Below are 12,960 nucleotides of genomic sequence, written 5' to 3'. Positions count from 1 at the left end.
ACTGTGAAACACTTTTGTTGACAATAAGAAAATATAATTCCTTAGGTCTTCATGGCAGCTCTGAGATTGTTTGGTATAGACTCTGTAATCCAGTATTATGTATGCATGACAGGGAACAGACAGGCACAAGTGCACTTTTTGGATTATTGCAGATTTTCACGCCCAAAAATGTACTTACAGGTTTTATGAACTCCTACACTTAAAATCTCAATAACAGATCTCTCCTTCTGCAAGACGACTGCACTGATATATAAAGTGATGCTGCTTTAGTTAAAACTAGTTTTTTTTTTAAGTAAAATCTGTTTTCATTCACTTTTTGATACTCAAAATAATCAGAGAAATACCTATTTTATCCAATTTGTTCATAAAAAAATAGTTGTTAAACCCCTGCATGATACAGATGTAAGAAAAACGGGGGATTTGTTGCGTGTGTCTATCAGACAAATGTAAAAACAAATGTTAAACGCAATACATAAAACTCTTATAGCCACCTTTTTATTAATTACATGATCTTTACTGAACTGAACTGAACTGAACTTTGAAAGAAAGAAATCTGGATTTTAAAAAAAAAACAAAATTTGCTGGGTATTACCTAATAAGCAGAAATAAAATTCCCATGATAACAGTAACCACTATTTGGTTATGCATTGTATATTACCAGTGCCTGCAAAATTTAAACCCCAAGTATTGCACAGTCCTTCATAACAGTTTGGATTTTAGTAGTCTATAGTCATTCTTGGAGAGCTCATGTCATGATCAAGTAGGCATCTGCAGCTCTGAATGACGCAAGAACTGTCAATTCTACACATTCATGACAAATACACATGTAACGTTTAATTGAGCAAAAATCAAATTCTTTGTCAATAAAAAAATAATGCAGTAATCAATTAAAGGTTTTACCATATTAGTAAAGACCAAGCTCATTTTCTCTGTTAATTATTTTTACCCAGCTTTAGAGAAGGCAGTTCTCTTCACTCTATCAATAGATTAAAGTTGTAACCAGTAAAATGAGGAGGAACATATAATCACAGCGGAGTGTAATCCCACTTCCGTTAAAACAAGACTGCACCACATCTGTTGGGGAAAAAAAGCACAGAGACTTTCAGGTTGTAATCTTTCACACAGCATGATTCAACTTGTGCGTATACTGTATATAAATGTACAGTATGTGTTCAGTTACATTTTTATCTTATTGTTCTATCCTAAAAAGAGGTTTGTATTTTTCATAATCATCCTCATTTAAAATAACTGCAGCTAAATGGTTTATGATTACAGAGTAAGGATCATTCTGGAGGTGTATGAGTATTATTCACCCTGTGGGTAATCAGTGTTCAGCGAAGTGATGACTGACCCTTCTCTCCTCCCACTCAGACCTCCGAAACTGTGGTGAAGTAGAGGGGGAGCAAGCCAGGATACAAATCTCCTCCATGGGCTAAACAAGGCAAAACGCCTCCCTGGCAGAACCTGATGCAATGCATCCCACTACAGGTAACTGTTTGTGTGTGTGACTGTGTGTATGCTGATTTGTGTGTTTGTAAGTGAAGCACATAGATAGAAAGACAGACAGATAAATGTGTTGTGTGTTGTGTGTGTGTGTGTGTGTGTGTGTGTGTGTGTGTGTGTGTGTGTGTGCGCGTGCGTGCGTGCGTGTGCGTGTCTCTAACCTGACATGTTCTGTATTTTCGGCATTAGTTTGTTCCAGAGCCGACACTCGTTAGCTCTAAACATCCTTCCCTGCTGTTGTGAATGGTTGTAGTTCAGAGTCAAATATTCTTGATGTTCGCGGGTGAACACGGGCCAGTTAGCGCCATCAATCCCTGGATTCCTGAAAATAAGTGATACAAATCAAGGGTGTTCTATGGTGCCAGTGGGGTCCTCACACAGGTTGAGCGAGTGTTTGACCATATGTTTTTTTTATAGCAGGGGGCTCCAACCCGTAGCTTGCGAGCTACCAGTAGCTGGTTACCCGTTTCTGAGTAGATGGCGGAATGTTCAAACAGTATGCAGTGCTTCCAATACATAGATTTACTTGGGCGAGGTGCCCAGCTTTAATGACAGCTGGCCAAATATTTGGCGATCCATTTCAGCATTTGCTTTTTTAGCCTGTCCGAGAGAACGCAATCAATTAACGAGTGGACAATCTCCCCTCGCTCTCCTTCACCTGTGTCCGCTCCGCACCGTGTCAGTGCAGCAGAGGTTGAACTCTGCCCTTACTGAAAAACACAGACATTAGTGACACTCTCACACTGAGCTGAAAAGAAACAGGCGCTCATAAATTGGGAAAATAACATAAATACAATACTTTTGTACCACAACAGCAGGGCCAGAGCCATAAAGCGAGTGTCTGTCACTGAGTGACTTGAGGGGATCAAACGTACACTACTGGTCGGCTGAATGCCATGTCTTTTCAAATAAAAAAATCCTTGCAGTTTTACACAGGGTCCAGCCATATATTAGGTTTTAACCTAGACATGTGTTTCTTTCCGGAGGGACTGGTGGTGCCAATCAAAGCAGAAACACTGGATTTCCTGGTTAAATCTCATATTAGAACACTATTTGACATGTTTCAAACCAATTTGGCCACAGACAAGTTGCGTGCAATGCAGTATGCATGAGGGCATTTATGGAACGTCTGTGTAATTTTAGATACAGAACCCTCCCAATTGAAAACATACAAAAATGCATACAAAAAAAAAAAAAGCATTAACCTGTAGTCGCCACTGTACTTAGCTAGTCAGCTAATATAAAATGTGTGTGTTGAGGATCAATTTGTTATTGTTCACATAAAATAAGCTTATTCAGCTGGTTTGGCTGGAGCTCAGCTACGTATGTGAATAAATGTTACTAAAAATTTCATTTTGTCAAAGCAGCTCTTCGAGGAAAAAAAGCTGAAGACCCTTGGTATATACGTACCCTGTCCGCGCAAAGTTGGCCCAGTGTTTCATAAACTTCTTGGTCATGTTAACTTCATTCTTCGTGTATCCCAGGGAGGCATTCAGAGGCATTCCGAAAACAAATTCTATCTCATAGCCGTGCATAACACCCATCCACTCTGGCCAGGGATTGACAGATGAGCGGTGGTCAAATAAATATAGAAAAGCCTTTCCACCATGTTGTGAGTACCTGAAAGAGTCAAGAAAAATGCAGAGATATTTTCCCATTGCAACAGGTCAGGTTAATTAGAGAAATGTATAATATATTTACTGAGAGAAACTAAGGAAATTATTCAGAACGATTTGTTTGTTGGTAACCCAAACCATCCAGATGGCCAGGCAACCAACATACTGCAACTCAAATTCATCCTTTCCCTTATAACGCACCTTTCACCTTGTTTGAGTTACCTTGCCAGGTAGTTTTGAAATCCAAAATATTTCTTATCAGTCCAAATCTGGGATAACAATCATTATATTTTAAGCTCCTTCCTTATGAAATTAAAACTGAAAATTGCTCTTTACCTGTGAGCAAAATCTATCACAGGACAAACAAACAGCTGGTCTGCAACCAGACTACTAAGTGAGTCTCGGTTCTTCATTCTGTTATTATCATCTGTCCAATCGGTGTACTGGAAAATGGCTGCTTCTCGTGTGACATCATTTGAATTGGCCATTGAGATCTCCACTCCTTTCAGGAACTCATTCCTGGTGATGAGACTCTGTCTGGTGATGTCAAATCCAGGTAGTCCATAGACAAGGAAGTAGGACCCTTCGTCTTTGTTTAAGCCAAGCACCACCTCTTTCCTTGGTAGGTTTCTGCTATCTAGCAACACCTACAGGAGGAAAGCAGAAGATGGTTTGTTGTTTGTGATGGAGTATGTTTAACAAAGTAGGGAAATAAATAAATATGATACTCCGATGATGAAAGGCACAATGTGGGATTACACTAATTTTACCAAATAACGCTGCGTACATACTTGACCAGTGAGCACAGTTTAGACAAAAGACTGAAACGAGGCTCCAGTTGGTTAAAGTCAACATTTGTTTCGTGTATACCTGTACAGACTCCATGTCACTAAAGGTTACATAATATAGATATTATGTCAACTGGGTTTTAGTCCATATAGATACTGGGCTTTAAATAAAAGGATTAAAATGCAAATGAGTCAGTAACCTAGCTAAATATAGACAACAAAAATGTTTTGCTTTTGTATTAAACGTAGATAAACGTTATAAGTATGTTATACGGTTATATACTTGATGCCCGGAAATCATTTTGTCTTCAAACCATCAGGACTGTTCTTATATTAAATTTACTCTTTTGGTTATTGACAGTAAAGATATACTAAACCTTATGTAGAAAACACAGAACAACAGGTTTTACTTCTTCACATAACCACCTAACAAAATACACAAAAACACACACTCAGACACCCACTTCAACTTTATCTGGTAGGAAGTCCCCATCAACAAGAGGCACAAAGGGTATGCTTAAGACTATATGCTCTGTGAGAACATCAAATTGCTTAGTTGCGATTTTATGAGGGTCGGCCTGCTGCAGACACGCTTCCACATGAGCTGGACCAGAGTCGGGACACCCCAGTAAAGTCGCCAGCATCAGTGATCTGGATATTGACCAAAAAAAAAAAACAGAGAGCAAGACAATCAGTGAAAGAAGGAATTAGGAAGAAGGTTATGGAGAAGGGGAAGAGTGGAATGAAAGGAAGAACAAAATCAACAATGGGGGAAAAACAAGAATTATAGTCACATAAGAGTTGAAAAGACAAGAGGGTGAATGATAGAATAACATGAGACCACAGGTGCTTGGAAATTAACCAAATAAATTGATTAAAATACATTTTGACTATATATCCAAAATAATTAATCTAATAGTTGTTAAAATATGCCAGTTTGGATTTAAGTTTCTGAACGCCCAAGTGACATGATAAGGAAACCAAAAAAACACACAGACACACTACCTGTCCCAGGCCTCATTCTGGCTTATTGTGCACCAGGGTGCATTAGGAGAACCACTCTGCATCACAGCCCTTTGAAAAAGAGCCTGACTGCCTGGGGAGAGCAGTTGGAAGCCCACAGATCCTGACCCAGCACTCTCCCCAAACAGAGTCACCTGGAAAAATGGAGCAAATCAAAACCGAACAGCTTGGTTTATAGTTTGTTTAAGATAATAAATAATATTGTTACGTGATTTTAGATTAAAAAAAATAGGAGGCAAAAAACATTTTACCTTTGAGGGATCACCTCCAAAAGCAGCAATATTCTTGGCTATCCATTCAAGGGCCAAGCGCTGATCCAGCAGGCCTGCATTGCCCCGGACGTTCTTGTTGTCAGGAAGAGATAGGAAACCAAAAGCTCCCACTCTGTCATTGATGATTACAAGAATAACATAAACGTTGCTGACAGCATTTAACTGACGAGTTAACATTAAGTTACACTCATAGATTCTATTATTACTCTTCCTCTATTATGTAGTATTCTAAATGAGTATAGAAAATAGTTTTTACATAGTGCTAATGCCTTTTCACACCATCCAAACCAACTGCTAATTTTTCACAAGTAGCAAAGAGTCCAGCGTCAAACCAAAATATATAAAAGAGAAAACCTGCTTCACAATATTCGCCCCATTTCTAATTATCAAGGAGTATCCAGTTACATACAATAACTATATTTGCTCACTATTAGCATTTTACAGAATATATTCAGTTTACAGCACTTCTTACCTGTAATTCATTGATACCACAACAACACCCTCATATTTACTCAGGAAGCGGCCGTCGTAAATGTCCAGGGATGACGTTCCTGAAGTGAACCCACCTCCATAGATCCAGACAAGGACAGGAGCCAATGGTGAGGGGTGAGACAGGGTTTTGTTGAAATGCGGGGCCCAGACATTCAGATACAGACAGTCCTCACTCAGGGGAGTATTTGGGTTCCACATCTCCGCACCTTCGAACCCTGGAAATAATTCAATATAAACACAGACAGGACAATAAAATAATGTGACTAAAGTGGGACAGCATTTTAGCGACTGATAGATATTATATCTCTCTTCCTTCAAATGTTTAATGAATAATAAGTTAATGTTTAACTTCATTATGACACTTTATTTGGAGCAACATTTTGAGATAAGATAGTAGCTAAAGTAACACATAGATTAACTTTATTGCCATTCATGACAAATGATTCTCCAAAAGAAGCGGCAAATTAACACGAATCATTTTCGGTGAGCAGTGTTTTGGCCAAAGCAGAAAGGTCAGTCTAACGTCAATGCCTTCTGTGCACATATTTTTGTGGAGTCATATCGAGACATGGACTATGTTGAGACATTAATATGCCAGGCACCGGTTGAGGCTGGCTTCTGACGATCCCTGACAGGTGGCTATATAAATAGTTATATATCCATGACCCAGACCCAGTCCATGTCTTAGGTGAGGGTCTTATAGGCCTTTAATAACTATGAACTGCGCACACGTGTGCTTATAAACATGTTCAAGTCGACATACTTTAGTGTCAAGTGATTTATGATCTCCTGCAATATAGTACTAAATCAGTAGGCCACGTACACAACGGGTGTGTTTGTGTGTGTATAAAGAGCATGTGCAACATTGTGTTATATAACCACCACCATACACTGAAATGCTTACATTAATACAGTGCCCTTTCAATGTCACCTTTCATAAGTACATTGAGTTGACTGTGTATGAGATGTGCAGTACAAATACAGTACAGATACATTGTATCGATCTGTATAAACTTGGATCCTACCTGGAAAAAATGTGTCAGGCATCTGGTAGCAGGAATTTGGAAATTTGGTGGCATCCTTCACACCTTCCCATGCCTCCACCGGCTCTGGAGCTCTGAATCTCAGTTTCTCGAGAGGTGGTTTGCCATAAGGAATTCCAAGAAATGCTCTAATATTACCACCCAGCACTGAAAGTAACTTCCCTTGAACTTCCCCATGCCTAGTACTGACTAAAAGGCCATCTTGAGTAGCAAATGATACTGTCAGGAAATGAAGCAACAGAAGAAAAACAGCAATGTGTGCACACCGAAAGAGTGTCGCCATGGAAAATCCTGGAGAGAAAAGAAAGAAAACCCAAACTTTTTATTCATTTTATTCAAGCATTACATTAAACATATAACACTATAATAACTGATCTTGCCAGCATACCACATAGCCTTAACTCTACTTTATCACAGAGTTTGTTTAAGTTCAAACTGTCCTGCATCGTCAAGTTTTTGTCAGTACAATAATGTCTGTGCACCTTCAATTCTCTTTATTCGCAACAAGCAGCAAACACCTCAGGTACATTTTAGTAGAAATGTAACCTGGCTAAATAATTTACTTCTTAGAAAGAATTAGTTAGATTCATAAATGCTTTACTGCACGTGGCATAGTCCAGGTTTAGATACGGGATTGGATTCAGGAGCACTCTGTGTTGAAGAAAAGTCCATTTTACGTGTCTCAGAGACAACAACAGAAACATTATAACTGATAGTCTTACAAGTGTGTACCGTTTGTATTTGTGCAATGCCAAACGAAATCAGCTTGGTTTCAATGAATTCAGTCCACACCTTGAGTGCATGTGTGTGTGTTTGTTAGAGAGAGAGAGAGAGAGAGAGAGAGAGAGAGGCTCATTCCCGCTGCAAGTGTGTCACTTTAGACGCGGTTATAATCCTCAAATGGTAGCAAACACTAATGCTGGTGGCGAATATAAAGATGCATGTCACCGGACGCGCGCAGCTGATTCATGAAGCCGCTTTACTTTGAAAAGGCACAGCGCAAACAATTAGCAAGCTTACAGAGTGCAAACCGCGAACAGCTGGTCCGAGGCGAGCACTGGGGAAATGCGCGCTCGTGCAGCGGATTCATACAAACGGCTTTAAAAAATAGAATTCACCAATAGCTGTTGAGTTAATAAAAAAAAAAAATAATAATAAATAAATAAATAAAAATAATTTAAAAAAAAAAAAAGCCCTTAATGATGTCTTACCTTGTCAGTTTGCAGCTTGTATCTGTCTGGAGTGAATGAGGACACAGTACTGATGAGGAAGGCGTGGATACCCTCTGTCCGGGGATCGCGGGGCTGGCCCAGTCTTCAAAACACTACAACAACTGCTGCAACTCCGCTGCCCTTACGCTGGCAAAATTAAATTTGCACCGAATCAAATCAAGCCTAATAACAGTTATGTAACCTTGGCAACAGTTAAAAAAAAAAAAAGAAGAAGAAGAAGAAGAAGATAAGGACGAGTCATATTTATAATATTATCAATTTGTCGTCACTCATGCCATACCTATATCAAAAGCTCAGCATGCACTCTGAAAAACGCTTTTGAAGTAAAAGGTGAAAAAAAAATATTATATTGTAAATATGAAGCAGTTCAGAAGTGAGAATCTCTCTCTGGTGGAACTGCCTACATCTAAAACATGATGTTTTGTGAAGGGTCAGCAGGTCAAATATCTTGGGAACATTTAACATCTTTAATAATGCATTGCATTTCATAAGCTGTTCATGTATTCTTTTTTTTTTTTATTTTATTCTTTTTTATGTGGAATCTAGAAACGCAACAAATAAGGAACGACAATGTTGAAATGTATAATCTCGAGCATTTCTGTCTCGTTCTCTTTGGCGATATCTGTGGCAGTTGCATGAATGGAGATTGCAGCTGTGTTTTTGGACTTCACTTTATAGAAATCCAATCAGTGTTGCCTGTGTCTGTCAGATGGAAAATGCGGTACTTGTGATTTTTCCCAAGAATGTCACCGCAGACACAAATAAAATCTTCGAGATGACTTCTTTAAACTATACCAAAGTACTGCAATTTACGTACCTACTCACTATCCACCAGTGCCAGCAGCCGCTGAGGGTTCACTGCCTTCCTTGAGGTCAGCTGAGAAGCAGATTTGATAAAGTAATGCTTGTTCATTGTATTTATACTGCTTCCTGTGTCTGGTCTTTGTTTATTTCTCCCACTGCTGTGTGCTTATTCTATCTGTGGCTTCTTTTTTTTTTTATCATCTTTGCTTTTCCTTTTCACTTATCTGGAGGCTAAAATTGGAGAGAAAAGTAAACTTCTTTGGAATTTTTAGCGTTCTGTGTATAAATGTATCGTGCATGATCCCATCATTATAATGTGTGTGTGCCTGTGTGTACATTTGAGTACTTGTGTATTCATGTTATTTATAGCATGTTATGTGCAATTGGATTATCAATAAACAAAGCCTCCCTGGGACACTGATGCGATGTCTTGGTACAGCACGCTGCGGGCCCAATCACAGGCTTTAGCCTGTATGTATCAACCTGATTAATAATATGTTCACTAAGCATACTGTACTGAGGACTGAAATAGATTTAGACGTGGAAACATTTAACCCTATTCCCTGGGCAAGGGTTTGTTTCCTTTTCTCGTCTCTTTGTCAGTCTATCTATTTCTTAGCATCCCTCACTCTTTCAACATGGCAACCAGCTGTAACTGTGGACATCAACTCGGGATAGGGATACATGGGAGGTCTGGCTCTTTAGAGTCATGTACGGCTCAGCAGGAGGTTTGGATGGATGCACAAACAGAAGAGGGAGGAGAGACAGAAAGATAAAGTGGAAGCAAACAGTTTGTTTGAGAAGCGAGACAGCAAAGTCTTCGCCATAACCGCACACCATCAGGGATTAGGCGGTTAAAGGAAGAAATGACAGGCATTTGATTGGAGCCTTTGAGGAGAATGTTTTCTCTCTCTCAGTCCAACATCATCAAAATAGGCTGCGGACTGGAATGTGACCCCCCTAAACACACAAGTTAATTTCACCCATGTCCCTTTAATGTCAATCTGCTGTTATGAAGGCAGGGATAAGCAGTTAAAACAAATTTTAAAAGAAAGCAAAGAAAAAAAAACATTTAATTCATTTCTTGTCTGTAAGCTTGGAGCAAAGAGATAGTAAATATCCAATCATGGTGTCATAGAGAAGGATATTGGTTTATGTCATACTCTTTCTGTCTATCTCTGTTGTATTTGGATATGAGCGTGTGTGTGTGTGTGCGTGCTTATGTGCGTCTTTGCGTGCGTGCAAGCAAATATTTGAAACTACAGCTTTTGAGGTACTTAAACTCGGGCATCATAGTGAATATGTTTACATAGAAAATACACTATGAATTTAAAAATACTGCCAAATTTTCAAAAATAATGGCAACAGAAAAATCTACTCCACAATAAACATTTAAATTGCACAATGAAAGTCCTTGACTTCCAAATACAGCGCCACCACAAATCTATCAGATTGATAACATTAAATAATCAGTTAGAAAGCATGGTGCACATCAGCTGTAACACACGTGCAAATGCATGTGAATGCCCGTTTACAGTTATACTAACATGTGCATGCACAGACACCAGACTAACCAATGAAAGGTCTAGCTTCCTTTAACTTTAGCAGGTAATAGAGATCACTTGTCCTTCACTGACTCCCCTAATTGGTAAAATTGAGACAGATAGAAATTGGGGGGTGTTACTTAAACGCTGGTGAACTGAGAAACAGATGGAGGAGGGCCATGAATGTGAGACAGCTGGGTAACAGGTTTCAGAACACAACTCTCTAACTAAATAACTCAGTAAAGAGTGTGGGGAATAGAGACTGACAAGGTCAGGTGGGACAGAGTGGGACTTACACTGTATCCATATGACCATCTGCCCGCTGGCATTCCTCCATCTATTCTCCGTTTTGGTTTGGGTGGGCCTTCAAGTATCAGTTACAGTGCAGTGACCTGGACCAGAATGCTGAACTGCAGCTGCTAAATTTGCAGCCAAAGCACACTGTGCAAACATCTTGTTTACACCAGCCAGTCAGCAGCAGCTTCATTTCTCATTGAGCCAGTGTACTCCTGTCAGAGTGTACATGAAGACCTGAAGTAAAAAAAAATGATTCTGCAGCCAAACTAGCACAACTGAAGTGTGAGAATAACCCTAGCCGTCGGAGTATGAAACAGAAAAGTAATCTGTTACATCTGGTGAAAATATGGTGTTACTCAAAGTATTTAAAAATCAATGTCTTTTATTTTAAAAATAGGGAGGGCTTTGATAGGTTGAGCACATCACCACAATGCACCACACTGTTAAAATAAAAGTGGACTTTGCTATTTTTCAGTGCAAAACTAGACTCAGACTGGCAGTAAAAAGAACCCTAACTATTCAGCTCGAGTTTGAGCTGTATTGCAGTAAAAGATGACTCCTTTCTCTTTCTTCCATCATTTACTAAAATCCACAATCACAACTGACAAGAGAAGAAATTACCAGTGGAGGAACTAAGATTGAAAAAGTTGATGTCATTTTTTTTATTAGGAAATGTGGCCAATCTGTGAGAAGTATAATAGTAAATATTAATGCAAGAGACAACTAAGGAGGTGGAAGTTTTGTCTGATTAGTGACAGATGGGAGGAAGATTGGAAACCTAGAAATGAATAAGAAAAATATATATAGCCTATATACATTGTTTTGCAATTTGTTACACAGATGAACAGATACAGCATATGTAGCACAAACTGACTGATAGATTTGCAGTTTCCAGAACTCGTCCTGTGTAAGTTACCATGTAGTTAAGGCACATGGAACCCACCTGAGTTTACCAATATGACCTAAAGTATGAACTCTAATTGGATTTCTAACCAAAATCCTAATATAGAAATCTTCTATTTTCATTAGTTTGACCAGCAACCAGAATCATATTTTTTTTCAGTTATTAGGAATTATAAACTGGTTAGGAGAGGGTTATGATTTTCTATTATCTTGTATTCTTACATTACCAGATTTTTAACACGTAATCAGTTTTTTACTTGCTTGTCTCTGTTGAACAGTCTTTACCTAAAAGCATGCTAAGGTTTCCAAAGCGCTTTCCATCTATGTACCCGACCATAGCACATTAAATCTGAAATCCTTTCATGTCAACACTTCATATTAAACAAATAATTCTCATGGGCTTAAATAGGTTTTAACTGGCTATACACTTTGTTCAGTCAGTTTGGGTATGCGGTATAGGGTCACTTAAATTGTTCTGCTTGTTGTTCTATACTCTTGGATTTGCCAACAGTGGTTGAACCTGCTGCATTTTTTAAAATCCCCTCTCGCCACTTGAAACAGGATATTTAAGCCAGATGAGTGTCCACTTTATGTCGCTGTATAATATTTCTGAGTAATTAAGTCTTTAAGACCCAGACATGGAAATGCAGTGTTCCACTGCCAATTGAAACTGCCATGCCCGTTTTCCTAACTAAGAGATCTTCCTTTCAGTCTCTCTGCAATCACGCATGACATCATATCATTAAATAATAGGTCAAATTCCTGGCTAACGTCCACTTCCATATTTAGGTCAGGCTTCACTCTTTAGTGTAAGTCAACAGGGTCCTCATGCCTGTCACTGACAGATTACCAAGGATTTAGCCTGTTTATGCTACAGTATGCTGTTGGCTAAAAGGTTGGAGAAGTGTGAGTGCAACGTGACCACAGGGTGGCCGCTGGACTCGAGTGCTCTATGTGTGTGTCTGCTCGTGTGTGGGCATGTGTATGTGAGGGAGAGAAACAGGATGATAGATTATACAGACATTTCAATGGTGTAAAATTTCATTTGAAATCCTACTTTCGATTCAATCTTAATAAAACACTCAACTGTCTTGCGACCCATTTAGTGTCCCATTGCACCCATACCTACCCCAAACGCACTCTGTCTTTCTCACTTGCTTGTGTGCATGCACGCTCATTCATGTGCACGCATGCACACACAAAAGGGTCTAATCAGGCGCCTGTGTGTCTGAAGTGTTGTTTTTATATTGCAGCCATATTTCATTTTGGCCTACTTTCTTTAAATTGCCTATGGGGTTTTGTATGGGGAGAGGAACCATCACATTTATATATGAGATTGAAGGAAGAGAAACAGAGGTGAGAGACTTGTTTATGTTCTTATTCATTTTCTTTGCCTTCTTTTCTCTCTGTGTGTGCTGCTCTTTTCTCATTGTGTTCCATTTC

At 39.1% G+C, this 12,960-nt stretch overlaps 1 protein-coding gene across 2 annotated transcripts; it reads right to left on the bottom strand.

Moving 5' to 3' along the window:
• Positions 1–476: 476 nt before the first annotated feature.
• Positions 477–8,055, bottom strand: LOC138197216 (acetylcholinesterase-like). Of its 2 annotated transcripts, none has more exons than XM_069147880.1 (10): positions 7,949–8,055; positions 6,720–7,028; positions 5,675–5,909; positions 5,182–5,314; positions 4,913–5,064; positions 4,372–4,558; positions 3,456–3,766; positions 2,914–3,123; positions 1,665–1,825; positions 477–1,074 (listed from the first exon to the last, which is right to left on the bottom strand). In XM_069147880.1, exons 2-10 carry the CDS (start codon positions 7,018–7,020, stop codon positions 980–982), a joined length of 1,785 nt encoding a protein of 594 aa, XP_069003981.1. In that variant the 5' UTR covers positions 7,021–7,028; positions 7,949–8,055; the 3' UTR covers positions 477–979. The 2 variants fall into 2 exon arrangements, with proteins under 2 accessions (XP_069003981.1, XP_069003982.1); XM_069147881.1 differs by having other exon boundaries at positions 3,564–3,766.
• Positions 8,056–12,960: the final 4,905 nt, after the last annotated feature.

The sequence above is a fragment of the Embiotoca jacksoni genome, unplaced genomic scaffold (genome assembly GCF_022577435.1).
Source record: "Embiotoca jacksoni isolate LCO1_2020_lvr unplaced genomic scaffold, fEmbJac1.0.p SCAF_14, whole genome shotgun sequence".
NCBI classification, from domain to species: Eukaryota; Metazoa; Chordata; class Actinopteri; family Embiotocidae; genus Embiotoca; species Embiotoca jacksoni.
Note: the sequence above shows the minus strand (reverse complement) of the source record. Positions and strands in the feature narration are given on the sequence as shown.